We start from the raw sequence: 19,664 nt of genomic DNA, 5'->3' as shown, positions 1-19,664 counted from the left end.
AAATTATGTTTTCACGTCAGCAGCTGGAACAAGGGTAATTTGCTGTTTAAAAACAGTGAGCAAAATCGCATTTTGCTCACTTAGTGAGACAAAATAACATTCAAGTGACCTTTATGCTCGTGAATCTATTATAGAATCTTTCGCTTGCACGGGACTCAAAATAAGCACTCGAAGAAATGTCAAGCTTTGCTCTCTTGTTGTACAAATAACTATTAAACGAATAATATTAATATACACTTACAATATAATATTATGAATACACACTTCAAAATAGCAGGGAATATTTCCAAAAATGTCAATATATATAATTATATTGGTAAGTATATTCATAATAGTTTCATCATATTCCGCGCCCTGCTTGAAATAGTTTTGATGCTTTGTAATTGAAGGCGCAATAATTACATTGTGGTTCAATGGATTTACGGATATCTGATTTCCAGATTTATGTCAATTTCAGGCCATAATAGAGCTCAACGATATTAACGTTCAGGGTGCGTAGCCAACATGCCAGTTGTTGACGCTCCATAGCGAACGAAACGTAACTGGGTCATTCTATTTTTTAGTGCAGGTTTTGCGATATCGAATAATCTTGAAATTTTAATATTCGTAATGCGTTTTAACTTACGCTAACTACTAAAACATGATAAGCACAGAATGGGCCTCACTATTTGACATTTGACAATAATTATTTTTTTAGAACTTATAGCCTGAATTATGCAAACACAACTATGTTACCGTCCCTGCTCTTTTACTTATAATAACAATTTGACTTATGATGACAACTTGGTTCATATAAAAAATATGGATAAAGTATTTTTTACTTTGGCTCCAAGGTATCGTTAGTGCGGCATTAAAATGTGCTTTCTACTGATATACAATTTTAAAAATGCATAATTTACAAATATAAAAATCAAATACTTACTTCTGGGGATAAAAAAACCTGCAGTAAAAAGAAGAATGATGCAACTGTCACTTTCGCACTAATATGGAAGGGTGATAGAGAGCACACTAAGCGTTTCATTGTAGTAGCGCAAGCAACTGCCACCTTTGCTAGGCACCTAGTACATTAATTCACTCAATACTGCGATTGACATCTCCTGTCAAGCTGAAATTATGTCGATGTAAAAAATAATTATCAATAATTGATTAAATTTATTGTAATATATTCAATTTCAATATTTGAATGGAATGCGGTATGTTAAACTTTACCTAAAACCTATACATTGTTAAATTCGAGGAGCAAACAATCAATGTTTACAATTTACGGCTCCAAAAGCATCTTAGAGTACTAAATAAAATTGTCGCCATATAAAACTTTTTTTTACTGTCCAAAACTTCTGGTATTTTTTCAAAACTTTTTGTATGCATTATTTTAAAACGAACGCACAGGAGCCCGCGTTGAGCAACTAAAGCTAACAAGCTATATAAGCGAGCGTTAGCACGCAAAAGTCACGCGATGTTCTCCAGCATAATTTTAATAAATACGCCAATGACGCAGAGATAACTATTTAAATAGTAGATTCTTAACAAAGGGAAGGGAAGGCACTCATTTCTGTTGAGGCAGGTAGGAGCTCGAACTGAGTGAGAGCGCCAATAGTCCGAGGCGGAAATGGTGCCTTTCACCCGAGTTATTACTCTACTTTTCATTTCGAATACGAGAAAAGTAATATACATGTGTTAAAAAAAAGCGGCCAAGTGCGAGTCGGACTCGCCCATGAAGGGTTCCATTTACGACGTATTAAAAAAACTACTTACTAGATCTGGTTCAAACCAATTTTCGTTGGAAGTTTGCATGGTAATGTATATCATATATTTTTTTAGATTTTTCATTCCGTTATTTTAGAAATTACAGGGGGGGGGGACACACTTTTTTTCACTTTGGAAGTGTCTCTCGCGCAAACTATTCAGTTTAGAAAAAAATGATATTAGAAACCTAAATATCATTTTTAAAGACCTATCCATAGATACCCCACACGTATGGGTCTGATGAAAAAATTTTTTTTTTTTTAATTTTATGACGTATTAAAAAAAGACTACTTACTAGATCTGGTTCAAACCAATTTTCGGTGGAAGTTTGCATGGCAATGTATGTATATCATATATTTTTTTTAGATTTTTCATTCTGTTATTTTAGAAGTTACGAGGGGGGGGACACACATTTTTCCACTTTGGAAGTGTCTCTCGCGCAAACTATTCAGTTTAGAATAAAATGATATTAGAAACCTCAATATCATTTTTAAAGACCTATCCATAGATACCCCACACGTATGGGTTTGATGAAAAAAGATTTTTTGAGTTTCAGTATGAGGTATGAGGAAGTATGAGGAACCCCCAAAATTTATTGTTTTTTTTTCTATTTTTGTGTAAACATCTTAAAGCGGTTCATAGAATACATCTACTTACCAAGTTTGAACAGTATAGCTCTTATAGTTTCGGAAAAAAGTGGCTGTGACATAATCGGACAGACAGACGGACATGACGAATCTATAAGGGTTCCGTTTTTTGCCATTTGGCTACGGAACCCTAAAAATGACTAATAAGTATAAACTTTGAAAGTATTTCTTGAGCATACTTTCAATTAACAATTTAGAATACTTTAAGTATCGTTATTTATGGAATAGGGAGTTAAATATCAGAATGAAAATTGTACAACAAATCCATTTAAAACCTAATATTAATTGCTTATAATTGCAAATACAAATTGGACCAATAAATTGGGCAGGAGGAATACCACCCTTAGGTAGGTCTGTGTACCCTAAAAACGTACTACGAAATTTTATTTTTCCACTTTGATTGCGCGCCGTAGGTACTTAAAAGATTTACTTTTGTTTACTTTGACGGCACTTTATATTATAAGTGCCTAATTTAATCAAGAAAATTGTTATTTTCCTTAAATAAACTTCTGAAGCACGTCTCATTTCGTTGACCTTTCTTAAAACACATCTCAAGAAGAATGAAAACAAACGAAGAAGAGGAATGAAGAATGCTTCAGAATCCCATTATTCCCATATAAAATTACCGTTGATAAGTTATAAGAATTCCTTTGAGAGTTTTGCTAGCAATCTTCAAGAAATGAAGAAGAAGACTTGCGTGATCTGAGTCATTTCTTAATAAGAGAGGTTAGAGTTACAGGAGTTAACGGTCAGTAGGTGGGTCATACTGCACAAAAAATCGATATAGGCATCAGTGTTGGCCTAACGTTAATTGCAATTGAAAATTGGACCGTAAACCGTAACGGATTGTTGCAGTCCGGTTTTGGCCGACACTGATAGACAGATAAATTAAATAAGTATAAAATGCTCACTCCATAGATCAGTTTCCTACTTAATAAATAGTTCTTAGTTATATAGGAGGTATGGCAAAACAAAATGTATTTTTAATACGTTTTAAACTACCTTAATTAAACTTTAGTTTTATTTGAAATAAGTTTTCGCAAAACTCGCTTAAAACTTATTATAAATGAGTATAAGTATTAATTTCTCAATGATATAGGTAAACAATTTAATAACTATGAGGCAGTCTCACGCGTAATTCATTTAACCATGTGCGTTTCAGACGAACCTCCATGGCGCGTTGTAAAACTCCACATCAACTCCTTACGAATTGTTGTTATCGATAGGAAACGAAACGCTAGTGCTATCTGTTAACATTTTAGCGATTGATGTAATAAACAGTTCACTGCAGCGACGACACAATCGTACGTTCATCAAATATAATGTTGGTACAAAATATTAGCTTGACTACAGTGGGTAATGAAAGCACTCTTATCAGTGAATCTCAGTCTATCTGTGGCTGGAAAGTGCAGAAACAATGCATTTAGTGATACAGCAGTGGTTTGGACGTATCTGGAGCGCTAGAACTGTGGTATCATTGCAAGCTTCCTGAACGCTTGCGAGATGATCGCTAGCGTGAACCAGTTAAACAACGTTTATAGACTCCGTATAGTTGTTACAGGTCCAGAGGTTGTTTCATACTGGTTTATCTAAGAATTCGACTCGCTGGCGCTCGCGCACTGAGAATACCTACACAACCTGAACTTTGTTGGAACGATGCCCGGTGCAAACTTAGGTACGCGATGCCTATACTCCAGTGCAAACGTTTAATGTGCTGAGTTGCCACGATTTGTTAGCTGCCTTGGCCTCTAGTGCGATTTATGTCCTTTCATAATTGCACTTTCGTAGTTAAGTAAGCCGAGGTGAGTTTAAAGTTAGTTCCGCAGTTTATTTGTGTTTGTCCTGCAGAGTTTTCTCAAGAAAGATCTGTTTAAACAAAAGAATGATATAAAAGGATAGTTGTTTATTATTAAAATGCAAAATATGTACTTCGTGCGGTATGTTAGTAGGCGTAGACGTAGGCGATGTGGTCCGTAAATCCTATATTTCGACCTAGGGCTGTAACGTATTCTTTTATAACACTTGCTTGACATGCGTGGCGATGCGGTCTGTAAATTCTACATTTCGACCTAGAGCTGTAATTTTTATTCCTCACAATGTGTGCCAGGAATTATGAGTTCGTAAATTCTTATTTACTGCCCTTAATACACAATGTACAGTTTGTGAATAAGCGTGCCTGACAACTAACTTAATTGTGTCTCCAAAGTCTGTTCGATTATATAATCCCGGCGCTTTAGGAATCCATAACTAAGACTTATTTTTTTATATTACATATATTTAACAGTGTATAAATGCAATAAAAAAGAGCGACTGGGGGCTTTGATTGAGTTCCCAGGTTTAGTTCGATTATACGAACAATTTCCGCCCTAGGGGATAAAAGTTGCGCAATCCAATCGCTGCGTTATTTGCACTATTTTTATGAAGCTCGGCATTATCTGTCGACAATGTATAAGTCTGTGAAACAAAGATATTAAGTTTTTTTTTTATCAAGAAATCTTGCTTTAGACTCAAGTCTGATGATCCGACTCTAATAAAACAAATTCTGAGAAACAGAACTAAGTTTGTATTAATGTTTACAATGAAACATTGACAACAAAAGCAAATGTTGGACCAATTTTATGAAAATTATTGGTCCCGCCCTTTGTTTTACTAATCGGTACTATACGTACAAAAATAGGTACGAGTACCTACTTATAAACGATGACGTGAACAGAAAGACAGCCAGCCCGGGTCATTCTTGATTTGTTGAACTAATTGACAACATCACAAAATTATGCATTTAATGAAGGTAATTCGTAAGTTTTCAAGCCAAAAGGCACCACATCATCGGTTTTCTAGACTGTGTTACAGCCAATATGGTATTGGAATCAACTCGTAGTATACTTAGATTTACCTACTTAGAGAAAATAGATTATATAGCTACCTAACTTAGTGATATTAATGAGGCACTAAAAATAAGATAGAAGCGTACAGGCGTACTTATACAAATACTGTAATTTAATTTTTACTGTTCCAGGCGGGTTGCGCGGATGGTGTGCGGAGATGGGCGGCCCGCGGCGCATGTCGAGCGCGCTGCTGCTGCCGTTCCTACTCGCGCTGCCCGCGGACACCGCCAATACCACCGGCTACCGGGTAACTACTAGCACGTAGTCACTACCTCACCTCATGAAAATAATTGTTATTTATCTCGTAATTGGAGGAAATGTTTAATGGATTAGACATACAATAACTCAGCATATTTCGAAATATCTTATGAAACTCACTGATGCAAAGCTACATATAAATCAATATAACATACAAAATGCCTTACGCAGCGGCTTACGGTGGCCCAACGGCATTCGGAGATCGCCCACGTAGGACACTTCCACAGGTATCAAAGGATTGAATTCACCCGCGCCGCTTTGCGTTCGCGAGTTATTCGCTCACGTAAGACACTGCCTTATACATAGAAGTAAAGATTGCCAACAATATATATTGCATTGCTTATTGATATCTATCAATCAACTGAACACGGATCACTTCCATCAGCCATATGATCCGCCAACCAAAATCATTTCCCGCGAAAATCCCTAGAGGTATCCCAAAGATTAGGAAAGCTTGAAATCCTATTTCTTAGAGCATACCCAAGAGGGATTACTGTGGCCTTTACTTATGTAACCCTTCGATTTTAAGAAGGCTTATGTCACAAAGCTGGGTTATATCGAAAAAATCGGTGTATTCAATTACCTATATATCTAAGGTCTGGGTTAAACCGTTTAGCATTTCACGACCGGTCTGGCCTAGTGGGTAGTACCCTGCCTATGAAGCCGATGGTCCTGGGTTAGAATCACTGTAAGGGCATTTATTTGTGTGATGAGCACATATATTTGTTTCTGATATGTATACCACATATGAAGCTATACATGGCGGATACGATATTCAACTCTATTCGCAATTACTTATTAAAGTTCAAATTTCAACAAATATTTATTATTACATGCTGTAAGGGGTTACGTATTTGTATATTATATAAACCTGAGTGCCCACAACACAAGCCTTCTTGAACTTGTGGGGCTTAGTGAATTTATGTAAGAATGTCCTATAATATTTATTTATTATTATTTTATTACCTATACCTACTCTGAGATGACGAGAATTTGGTATTCCGTAAAACCGCCGAACTATAATCCAAAAACTCCCAACTAGCCAAGGTGACAATCGCTTGTGCTACGACGACGAAACGCTTTATATTTATTATATTACCTACTCTTCCATATTAGTGTGACAGTGACAGTTGCGACGGAGCGTAAACGATTGGCATGATGGCTAACCCAGGTGTGAATACCCAGGCCAAACATTTTCACAAAAAGAATAATAAACATAGGTAGGACCAAAAATAAGATTGGTAATTTACGTGTTGAACTCGTGACAGTCCATAGTTCATGTCCAGACAGCCCAGTTGTACTGGACTATACTATAATTAGGTGGATTTACGGTACTTTAGGACCATGGGACTCCGCCACCGCTGTATAGATAAATACCGAATAGCTAAGCCCAATAATTAATTTTGTGGGTAACACTGCCATTGACAGCATTGTGGCTTACCGTGGCGTCATACTGAGTTAGGGTTGTCATCCATCTGGGTTTCCTCGGATTTGTCCTAGTTTAGAGGGCATCCGGGGAGCGTCTGGAGGGGGGGGGGGCTTCATTTGTAGTCCGGGTTTAAAAATTTACAGTCTTAGCCAGCCCGCGACCCACGCACAACCTGTTTAAAAAAACCTTGACATGTCCGGGTTCTGGACTCTAAAATCCGGGGTTTTCACGCGACTTGTCCTGGTTTCCAAATTTTAGAGATGGCAACCCTATACTGAGTGGACAGCAGAGACTTGTCATACGCTTCGCTTGACAGACAGATGAAGTGTGCGAAAGGGAAGCCATCACGTATATGAACAAGCCACGAGTGTGAAAGAGGCAGACTACATATGAGAAAACGTAACCATTTTTTGAATTCGAAGGCGGCCGAGGCGGCCAAAATCATATTGCCGTATTTTTTTACGTTAAAAATATACGAGAATCAAAATCAAAAATAAATATTAAGTAATTTAGTGAAGATGGTGTCATGTTGTGTGCCGGATTGTTGTGTTTCAGGGCCAAAAAACCCAGGGAAATACTCATTTCACAGGTAATTATGATAACCGTAGCGAAATTTTCGTAACGATATTTTATCAAATTAACAGCATAAAAAGTGTAAAAAGCCAATTTATACAGTTCATTATAAGTTTTTCTTCAATTGTGTGTTAATATTTCATGATATTAGTCAATAATTTAGAATATTTTGTGTAAAAACTTAAAATGTTACTTTACGCTAGGGCTTGAGAAAATGTTCATATGACTGTATCGATAACTTGTCGGTATATTAGTAGGTATGGAATTAGTTGTTCACAAGACATCATTAAGATATTAACCTTTATAACCGACTTAAAATAATAACGATTGTTATAATACCTTTTTTGAAGGTGCACATGTTCAGTGATAAATTTAAACTTCACTTTCCAACACATTACTTACATTTTATACTTACCCGCATACGACAGAAACCTGCTTTATCAACGCGAGTCACCTGCTTTACCGACAGCGCCGCGTTCCATAATGCTTGATCGGAATACGTTAGTAATTTAGTCAAGTAAAAACGAAAAAACGTAAAAAGAGCGTACCTGGGTCGCCTAGCAGGAGGACGTCCTGTCGGACGCCCTAGGTATCGCTGGAGCGACATGGTGGAGGCGGATCTGCGCGAGCTTCGAGTCGACAATTGGCGAGAGGTCGCACAGGACCGAGAAAAGTGGCGCTGTCTTGTGTCGGAGGCCAAGTCTCATTTTGGGTCGCTGAGCCAACGGAGTAAGTAGTAAGTAAGTAAACGTCCCAGAACACCAAACCAGGTGAGAAAAATAAAAAATCGCAATGAGTGGCGATACGATTTTAAGTCGACACGAGTTTCGAATTAACTATTCGCAAATGTATTACAATACATATGGCCCTTAAAATGTTCGATATGGTTACGTAATGTGCTAATTATCGCACTAGTGCGGTAAAGTAGCTCCATATGTACTGTAAAATAAGTAACAATATATATTTGACCATTGTGACACATGTGTACCTATATATTTGACCATTTTGATGCTGACTGTAACGACTGTAACTGTAGCCTCGGTTATCACTATCAGTATTGTTATTTACTATGCGTCCGCTGTAAAAGAAAATTAAAGGTACTAAAGGCGCTAATAAGGTCTAATAGTAGTAATAATACTCATACCTATTACATTTTTTATAAAAACAAACACATTTGAAAAAGTAGTCGATAAAGCAGTTAAACATCGATAGATTATTAATATGTTGTAACATGACATCACTATTTTTGTTCGCACATAGACAATTTACGCACACACTTGCATTTCATTTTTGGTCACACTTTTGAAGTTTGACAGTCGTTCTATACTATCCTATTTCTATGGTGGACAGTATCATCTAAATCCATTTTCAGTGCTTTGTAAAATAACCCCCACCAAATGCGACTACCTAACAGATGCTGTTTTATTTTATTTTGTTGCTATTTAACAATGCAAATTATAACCTATCTGAGCAATAAATATTTCATACCTACCTGTGAGTTCCTGTAATTGGCTTCCAGTTGTAATCCTGTTGTCTATTGCGAGTGTTGGTTCTCCCTAACATAAATAAATAAATAAAATAAAATAGAAACAAGATAAGAAACGGAAGATAAAACACAAGGTCCAAGAATTGAAATTCCTCTTGATAATAGCCGGGTTTAATCATTATTCTTATTTTTATTAACCTTACCTGCAAAATAACACCTTTTCTTTGTCCGCTAAAGCTCAATGAGTGTTGAGGAAAAGAATTGTCTGCCTTTCATGTTTTATTTCGTCCAGGGCTTAAAAGGCCGAGTTTATGGCTAGCGGAAATTACAAATTTGCACGGCTGTAAGTGTAACACAGAATAAATAAACAGTGATAAGAATGGGCAACGGGAAAACTAATTGTTTTTAGTTTTTCAGTTGCCCAGTTTTGTGATTAAGGTGGATATGAGCGAAAAAATAAATAACTATGCACATTCCGTCGAGCATAATTCACGCTGCTGCAAGTTAGGTGCCCAATGTGCTCTGTGTCCCACTGGTCCATGGATTCCTCGACGATCGGGGAATTGGGATACTGGCAACTTTACAAGAAAAGAAGACACGAGGGCGTAGCCAGCCAGTGAACTAGAGGGGGCAAGTCAATATTGTCGGAGGCCTGACGGAGGCAGACGCCGCAGAGGGGCATAAGTATCTACATTATGTGATGACTTAGGGCTAGTACAGACGGGGTTATCAAATTAGCGTCGAAAATTGTCAATTTTGTGTCTGCTCCTGCTGATTTGATCGGTCACAATCTTACAATCTAATGAAGTCGGATCGGCAAGCCAATAGATAAAAGTAATTTAATCAGATAGTGCGAAGAATTGTCCCGTCTGATCTTTCACTTTTATTTGTTATTTATTTAAACATTATTGCGTAACAAAAACAAGTTCAAATGACGGACTTAATACCTTAAGACATTCTCTACCGCTCTCGAATTGGAATTACTAGTCATTTACGTAAGTGCCGCAATGTTATGGGCGCTGTTTAAACCATCATTTAATTGATGTAAAGGCCAATGATGATGATTGCGTACAACAACGTAAAAACAAGTTCAAATGACGGACTTAATACCTTAAGACATTCTCTACCAGTCAACCCATGTCGTGTATAGTTTAAAATTTTATAAAATAATGCATTTAATTCGTATTGGTGTTGATGTTTTTATAAATACCTCTTAATCTGTAGGATAAAAAAAAGATTTGAAAATAATTACCTATACGGCCTTCCAGATGGGAAGGCATGACCATATGTTCACACTTTACTCAGACGGGCTGTCGGTAATATCGCGAGCATCGATAATTTCGTCTATTTTTCTCTTTGTTGCCTATGCACATTCCATTCTAGCGATGAACTGAACAGACTAGAAATTTTGTTTGACAACAGTTGTTTGTTTCGTTAGTTTAGTTTGTTCATCACACGTGATATAACAAAACCACAGTAACCACACGGCTGACGTCAATCATGTTTGTGAGCTCGTTAACCACATGATATGATGGGGTAGTTCAAGTAAATCTGATATTAATAGGCGGCATAGTACAATCTAGGTGGTAGTTACTTATTACCGCCGATATTATCGAAACCTCGACCTCTTCACACGATCTACGGCGGTGGCAAGTTGATAATCTTAATGAAACTTAAAACTAGATGAGATCAGTTGTTATTACATGACTTTTTTTTTATTTTGGCCAATTTTTAGGGTTCCGTAGCCAAATGGCAAAAAACGGAACCCTTATAGATTCGTCATGTCCGTCTGTCTGTCCGATTCTGTCACAGCCACTTTTTTCCGAAACTATAAAAGCTATACTGTTCAAACTTGGTAAGTAGATGTATTCTATGAACCGCATTATGATGTTCACACAAAAATAGAAAAAAAACAATAAATTTTGGGGGTTCCCCATACTTAGAACTGAAACTCAAAAAATCTTTTTTCATCAAACTCATACGTGTGGGGTATCTATGGATAGGTCTTTAAAAATGATATTGAGGTTTCTAATATCATTTTTTTCTAAACTGAATAGTTTGCGCGAGAGACACTTCCAAAGTGGTAAAAAGTGTGTCCCCCCCCCCGTAACTTCTAAAATAACAGAATGAAAAATCTAAAAAAAATATATGATATACATTACCATGCAAACTTTCACCGAAAATTGGTTCGAACGAGATCTAGTAAGTAGTTTTTTTTTAATACGTCATAAAAATTTTAAAAAAAAATTTTTTTCATCAAACCCATACGTGTGGGGTATCTATGGATAGGTCTTCAAAAATGATATTTAGGTTTCTAATATAATTTTTTTCTAAACTGAATAGTTTGCGCGAGAGACACTTCCAAAGTGAAAAAATGTGTGTCCCCCCCCCCTGTAACTTCTAAAATAACAGAATGAAAAATCTAAAAAAAATATATGATATACATTGCCATGCAAACTTCCACCGAAAATTGGTTCGAACGAGATCTAGTAAGTAGTTTTTTTTTAATACGTCATAAAAATTTAAAAAAAAAATTTTTTTCATTAAACCCATACGTGTGGGGTATCTATGGATAGGTCTTCAAAAATGATATTTAGGTTTCTAATATAATTTTTTTCTAAACTGAATAGTTTGCGCGAGAGACACTTCCAAAGTGAAAAAATGTGTGTCCCCCCCCCTGTAACTTCTAAAATAACAGAATGAAAAATCTAAAAAAAATATATGATATACATTACCATGCAAACTTCCACCGAAAATTGGTTTGAACGAGATCTAGTGAATAGTTTTTTTTTAATACGTCAATAAATTAAAAAAAAAATTTTTTCATCAAACCCATACGTGTGGGGTATCTATGGATAGGTCTTCAAAAATGATATTTAGGTTCCTAACATCATTTTTTTCTAAACTGAATAGTTTGCGCGAGAGACAGTTCCAAAGTGGTAAAATGTGTGTCCAAAGTGGTAAAACGTTGAACAAGATCTAGCAAGTAGTTTTTTTTTTAATACGTCGTAAATGGTACGGAACCCTTCATGCGCGAGTCCGACTCGCACTTGGCCGCTTTTTAATGTACTGGCTGAATGCCTGATTATAAATAAATATACTTATGTTGATTTAGAAATAATTTTACTCCAAGTTCCCACGCTGATCAAAACATGTCTTCTTAGAGTTCTTAGGATATATTCTGTAGGTTACAGGGCTGCCCAAAACCAGTTTTTGACGATATTCAATTAATAATTTAAATAAATAAGTTAAGTAAATTTCTATTTGCGTTTTTCGCGGTAGGCCCTCCGAGTTCCATAAAGTACCGTGTTTCTAGGATAATATAGTTTAAATTATATTATATGTCGCAATAGGTATATGGAATTCGAATATTGCATGAAACAATGTTAAAGCTTTGATTATAATTAACACTAGAACCTCTGTTATATTATATGATATCTGAAGTGTAATCATAAATAGACTAACATTTATAAGTAAAGTAACTAATTATTAAGTCATTTATCCGATAATTTTCTCACTTCAAACACGCAAAACATTTTCGTTTAAAAAATCGCCCATACAAAACCCCAAACGGGGCTCTGGGCTAATAACTACGAAAATCGTAGTTATTAAGTTCGCAAGTGGCGGGCATGTTTCTCTGTCACTCTTAACGCCTTCATTGAAGTAAAAGAGAAAGATTTGCAATTTCTAAATTTCGCTTTTCTCGGTACTCGCGGTAGGCCCCCTGACTGTTATTACCCACGCCTAACATAGTGCTGTTTTAAATGGTTCAATAACCGTAAAAGTATCTGTAGCAATATATGTCGGTTCCATGCAGCGTGCCATAATATCATTACAACGCCTATAAATTCATCTGGTCAGTCGGCAGACTGTCTCCATTAGTAATTGGGACAATGGCAAATTGCTAATAATGGACATTGATTTGATGAGCTGGGAACTAGATTCAATGATTACCACTATTTGCACCATTGCACCCCCTCCTGTCATATTGTTTGAGTAAACCCGCAGGCGCAGAATGCATTTCATGCAGACAACACTCATTTGCACAAACAAAACCGCAACATGCAAATTTGCGGCATTAATTTTAGCAACTGTACCTACTATTTTCGTTTGGAAATGATATGAAATAATAATAGGGTTGTTTCCATCTACAAATCTTGGGGCAGAATTGTATCTCAATGAATTTTTATGGATTATAAGAACATGTTAAACTACCTTTAGGGGACCTCTAATGAGCATATTTTTGTAAATATTGAATATAAATATGTCTTTTAACACACGTCACGTGACCCAAGTCGAAACGACATTGAAGATCCTGATGACGTCACAACTCTCGGTTTGACACTGGGCTATAAACGCGAAAATCGAAGTTCGTAGATTGCGGGCATTTTTCTCTGTCACTCTAATTACGTCTTAGTAAGAGTAAAAGAGAAAGATCCCCGCAATATGCTATTTTCGGTTTTCGAAGTAGGCCCCCCGTTGTCTGTCCGCCGCCTACTCAAGCCGTAGCCATTTTGGTGGTGGGTAATTAAATTAATGAAGCTTCGATATCTTCACTAAAAATTAACATCATAGAAATGCTAATGGATAATGAATACTTTATAATATAATAAAATAAGTCTATTATTGCAGAAGACATATTTTATTAGTTGGTTAAAAACCCACATGCACGCATACACAACTTGCCCACCACCTAAATGGTTACGGCTTGAATGTCAAATTTTGTACAGTCGAGTTCATAAATATGTATACAACTACAAAGTACACACTACCTAGTATTTTACGAGTAACTAATTTTTACTACTATACCATGCCCATCAAATTCTAATTGTTTAATAATATTAAACGTGTATAATATTAGTATAGAATTTACTAAATAAGTAATTAGGTACATAAGGTTAGGTACTTAAATGTATCAGCAACGGATATAAATTTTCTTTGTCTACCTATACAAAAAAAAATGAACAACTAGCAAATTTTTAAAACATAAATGACTAAACATACTTATCTAAATCTAACAAAACCATTTATAAAAAAACAAATACGCTAGATAATTTGTTTTGAGGATCAATTGTCTATATAGGACACATTGCATTAAAGCAATAAAATAGTAAGAAATGATAGTCAGTCTGATTTGTACTCTACTAACGAAACGGTCCTAACAAAATGGCTAGCAATCGGGACGTCATTATTGCTGAAAAGCCGTCTTGAAGTATAGAAACAAGGAAATTAAGATTTTATGTATATTGTATAGTTGCTTTACAATCTTTTTTTATAAAATGTTAGGAATCGAATGGTACCATTCATATTTTAATTTTTGGATGTTAAAAACTTAAATTTAGAAACTTGGAAGTCTAGTAGTTTTTTATTAGGTGTAATTTATTGTGATAAATTGTTTATTTTCTATCTATTTAACTAGATTTTGTTATAAAATTGAACATGTGTCATCATCCTAATTACGTAGGCTAAGATATTTGAAGTAACTTTTACTATTACAAGATGACTAAAGGATTTGCCACACTGGATGCGTTCTGCGGGCTGCGGTCAGGTCAAATTGAACAGCCCGTATTATGTACGAACAACATTTTTGGTCTCTATATAGTTTGTATGAAATGCGATGTGACCGTGCGAGCACGCGGAGGAAGGAACGGAAGGACGCGTACGGGTAGGTAGACGGGCAGCGGCCGGCGGGCAGGCGGGCGGCGGGTGGCGGTCACTGTCAGTTAAAATAATTAAAACAGTTTCAGAAATTATTGCAACACCGCTTAGTTTTATTATTAACATGTGTATCGAACATGGAATATTTCCGGACAAATTAAAAACGACCATCGTTCGACCTATGTATAAAAAAGGAGACAAACAAGATATAAATAATTACAGACCAGTGGCATTGATTCCTATTTTCTCCAAGATAATAGAAAAAGTAATCTATCTCAATTTAAGTAGCTTTTTTGAAACACATAACCTTTTTGCTGACGAGCAAAAAGGTTTCCGCAAAAATAAATCCATAAATATGGCCATTTATGATCTACTCAATACAATTACGACACAGTTAGATAAAAAAGTGCCTGTTACAGCATTGTATATGGATTTAACAAAAGCTTTTGATTTTGTAGATCATAAAATCTTATTATCAAAACTATATAATTATAGTATCCGCGGAAATACCTACAATCTACTACAATCCTACTTGATGAATCGAGAGCAAGTCACACAGATAACTCGAATTTGTGTTAAGTCTAAGAAAGAAGTCTCGTTTTCTTCAGACTTAAAACAAATAAATTCTGGCGTCCCCCAAGGAAGTGTCTTAGGCCCGCTCCTCTTTTTAATCTACATTAATGATCTGCCAGAAGCAATCACAGATAAGATAGTTCTATTTGCAGATGATAGTACAGTGATTTTTACTAGCGAAAACCCATCATCATTTAAACCACACGTCAACAAAACAATAGAACTAATAATTGATTGGCTACAGAAAAATAATCTATCTATCAATTTAAATGAAACCAAAATAATGACCTTTAAACAGCGAAAAGAACTTATTTCTGATTTAAAAATTACATACAAAGACCAAGACATTGAGGAGACGGATGCAACAACTTTTTTAGGGCTAAGTTTAGATCGTACTTTAAGTTGGAACAACCATATAGATAACGTTTGTAAAAAGTTAAACAAATATTCATTTGCCTTGCATAATTTACGAAAAGTAGTAATAATCTCTTATAACGCTCACGTTACATCAACTTTGAGGTACAGGGTTATATTTTGGGGTAATGGTACTGATAGAGAATTAGTATTTAGAGCTCAAAAAAAGTGCTTACGATCAGTATGTGGTATACAAAACACAGAATCATGTAAACCCTACTTCATTAAGTTAAATATTCTCACCCTTCCCTGTCTTTATATATACGAAGTCGCATTATACATTAAGTATAACCCTAACCAGTTCTCCTACTTCAATAGTTATCGCCAACAATATAAAATAAACTCTAGGTCATGTAAAACAGCATTACTAGCAAAAAGCTTTTTTGGAATGGCACCAAGAATTTACAATAAACTGCCAAAAGAGATTTTAAAAATTAATGATTTAAAGAAATTTAAAAAAATGTTGTATGATTTCTTAATAACTAAAGCGTACTACTCAATACAAGATTTTTTGTCAGACTCAGGAAATTTTATTACCCTTTAATATGTAGTGTTATATTGTATGTCTATGATGTAGTGTATACTTCATTATTCACCATAGATTTAGTTTGTAAATGCGTGCTACATGTCCTCTGTAGCTATTTGTATGCCATGTGGCGAAGCATAGTGATACTTTATTATAAATTTAAGACCTACTGTTGTACATACCTATGTTTAACAAATAAATAATTTGTAATTTGTAATCAGTTTGACGTTCCCAATGTTCCCATATGACTTACATCTACTTCTAACTAAAAATAGCATGATTGACACAATACAGCAATTTCCAAAAAAAGTGTACCGAACCGTTTGTTATAATTTATAATGAGTAGGGCTTATTCCACCTAATTTGCATAATGCCTACTTCACTATTTTCACAAAAGTTCAAAAATATATAGGTATAACAAGATAAGCTGACGAGAACAAATTTTGTTCGCCATTTTCGGCGTTTGACGTCTCTAAAGAATAATCGTAGATAGCCATAGGCGAAACTGTTGTGACAACTGCTCATATTCTGCCTACACACACATTTTTTTTATGACCTACAATATTTTATGACTTGAATATATAGGTCATACTGTTTGCCCTGCCCGCATCGTCCGGTTCGCTGAGCGGTTTCCCTGCCCGGACCGCTGACCGACTGCCCTGACCGACCGCAGCCCGCAGAACGCATCCAGTGTGGCAAATCCTTGAAACGTACTGGACTAATTGACATATATTTATGGGCGGGCCTTACGGGCAATAGGAATGGGGCCAGTACAGCGGTGTCACGTACACGAATTCGAGCCAATCGTGCAGTCTAACGCCACAATACGGCATCACGCGCGCGATTGGTCGCAACTAGTTGCGTTAGACGGCACGATTGGCTCGAATTCGTGAGTGATACCACTGAATTAGCACAATTCTTAATGCCCGTAAGGCCCGTCGTCCTTAGATATATGTAAATGACTGGACTCTGGGCTATAACCGCGAAAATCGAAGTTCGTCAATTGCGGGCATTTTTCTCTGTCACTCTAATTACGCCTTAGTGATAGAAAAAGAGAAAGTTCCCCACAATTTGCAAATTTCGGTTTTCGCGGTAGGCCCCCTGGACTTTACTTATGAATAAAAAAACTATAAAGCAACCTACTTGGTAATTTCGACATCTCTTACGAATAATTTGTAAAGATATTTATATGAGGGGTTCATTAATTTTAACCATTTTTTAAAACGTTCTTTGCAGGAGGAACTAGAATCATCACTGGTTTTAGTCCACGCAGTCGCCACCGGAGCCACGGGGAAGCTGTGTGTCTCGTACCGCAACGGTCAGCTGCGGGCGCCCATGCACGTCACGCGGTGGGACTCTGCCAGGGCCCGGGCGGATCTGGCGGCCAGCCTCTTGCACCAACTGGGATTGGACTCTGCTGGTCAGTGAACTCATTTAATTGAACTCATAGCTGGTTCTAGTACAGCCTATCACCACCGGAGCCATAGAGCAGCTGTGTCTTGTACCGCAACGGCCAGCTGCGAGCGCCCATGCACGTCACACAGTGGGACGTGATGATGCGGTGATTGTTACATCGCCAGAAGCTAATAAGCAGCCGCCAGCTTCCTAATTGGATCATTCGATTCCACGTCGTTCCCTCTAGTCTTTCAGCTCCCAGTATAATCATAAAAACTCTGTAATTCTTAAGTATATTTGTTAAAATTTTCATCATAATATAATAATGTTATGAAAAATATTGTGTCTTAAGCAGACACTTTTTCTTAGTTGAATATTTATGAAATATATCGAATATTAAAAAAATAAAAGTTTAACTTTGCATTTCAGACGTACTTGAAGCGGTATCAAAATCACTAGTAATGGGTAATCAGAATTCTGAAAGAGCAGTGGGAGCAAGAGCAATACCATTGCGGGCTGATACCAAAGTGAAGAATGCCACGGGGTGGCAACGATATGGCACAGCTGAGCCAGTTCCAGTATTTTATCCGCCACTAGAGCAAGTGCCTGTAACTGATTATCCTTGGTAAGAAAATAATAATATATATTCAACTATTCATTTACTTGTATGTGGATTTAAAAACTTTTTGCTTGTTTATTCCCGCGACGCTCTGCAGAGTGCGCGACAGCCGCCACAGTCTCCTGACCGTCGGCTGAATGTCGTGGCTGGCAGGTGGGACAGTGGTCTGATAAGGTCCTGGCCCTATCTGCATTTAAGTTTAGGTTCTAAGATAGTTATTTAAGTTAACCTTGTTGTACCAAAAAGTTTTCTGAAATAAATGCATTTTTTTTTCAAATGTAACTGTATTTACAGGTATGAATCGCGGCATAAAACATCACAACAATCTTTCAAATTCATGCCTTCGCCAATACCAGATGCAGCTATGAAAGGCTGGTGGTCCTTTCCATATTTCAGCTGTGATGCCGAGAGGTGGTTACTATCATACACGGTTCCAGTACATTCGGCTAGGGAGTAAGTACAATTACATATATTTTATGCTATATATTTGTGTGAAAGAAGTAATTAAATTATATATTGCTTACAGGCAGGAAGGAGTTGTGTCACTCGACATAGACATATCTAATTTGGAAATAAATCAATGTGAGATGCCAACCAACGATAATCAAATATATTCCTTTCATGGCACTCATAAATGTCACAACGAAACCACCTTTGTAAGTCTTTCGCGAATGTTACCTACATGTAGCTTGACATCAAAATAATTGATTTGCCTTTTGTACTTTTTTTATGGTTGTAGTGCGAGTACAAGCCAAATCGAGAGGTTGGAGTGAGGCATGCTGGTTGGGCTCGAGGATCGTACGCTTGCCGTTGTCGAGATGGGTATTATTCAACGCATCATCCTAATGGATTCAATGGCTCACTTGTCGAAGGTAATTATTTTTTAGGTTTTGGTTTCTTTACTTTTGGAGCCATGTCGAGGATAAACTCATGTAGGTACTTACCTCTTTACCAAAGGCGTGATAGCGACACAGCATCGTCTAGTTTTCTTGAACAGCAGGACATTTTATGGTGCTCCCACATTGGTGTTATATAAATATAACGTTCTGAAACATTCGTTGTATAACATTTTGTCAAAAATTGTAACAAAAGTTACGCATGGTTATGTAACTTAATAGGTATAACTTTTAATGTTATACAACAAATTGCAACACCGTGACAAAATTAAATGATAACTTTTGTTGTAAAATGTTTTATAACGTTATGAAACATATCCAATTTTATAAGTGCTCCCACGCTGAACGATGGCGAAAATTTGTAGCAAATTGTTGTAAGTATAACATGGTAATCATTTATAACTTTTGTTAATTGGTGATTACGTTATAATACAATTGTTATATCTACAACATCTATTTTGTTGTACAACACATTATACATATTTAATTTACCAGTGTGTGAGCATTTTAAACATCTAAAAGGTTGTAAGTAATAAATATTAGTGTTAGTGGATGTTAT

The 19,664-nt window shown here is 36.3% G+C and overlaps 1 protein-coding gene across 1 annotated transcript in view; it reads left to right on the top strand.

Moving 5' to 3' along the window:
* The window catches only part of LOC133526354 (probable G-protein coupled receptor CG31760), a 146,148-nt gene that overhangs the window by 106,524 nt on the left and 19,960 nt on the right, over positions 1–19,664 (top strand). Inside the window, exons 3-8 of the mRNA XM_061862944.1 lie at positions 5,410–5,525; positions 17,432–17,615; positions 18,020–18,215; positions 18,504–18,662; positions 18,736–18,865; positions 18,949–19,081. Of these exons, the coding sequence (XP_061718928.1) occupies positions 5,436–5,525; positions 17,432–17,615; positions 18,020–18,215; positions 18,504–18,662; positions 18,736–18,865; positions 18,949–19,081 (892 nt within the window). The 5' untranslated portion in view covers positions 5,410–5,435. The remainder of the gene's footprint in view (positions 1–5,409; positions 5,526–17,431; positions 17,616–18,019; positions 18,216–18,503; positions 18,663–18,735; positions 18,866–18,948; positions 19,082–19,664) is intronic.

The sequence above is a fragment of the Cydia pomonella genome, chromosome 16, assembly GCF_033807575.1.
Source record: "Cydia pomonella isolate Wapato2018A chromosome 16, ilCydPomo1, whole genome shotgun sequence".
Classification (NCBI taxonomy): domain Eukaryota; kingdom Metazoa; phylum Arthropoda; class Insecta; order Lepidoptera; family Tortricidae; genus Cydia; species Cydia pomonella.
The sequence above is the reverse complement of the archived record's forward strand: the minus strand, read 5'-3'. Positions and strand labels throughout refer to the sequence as shown.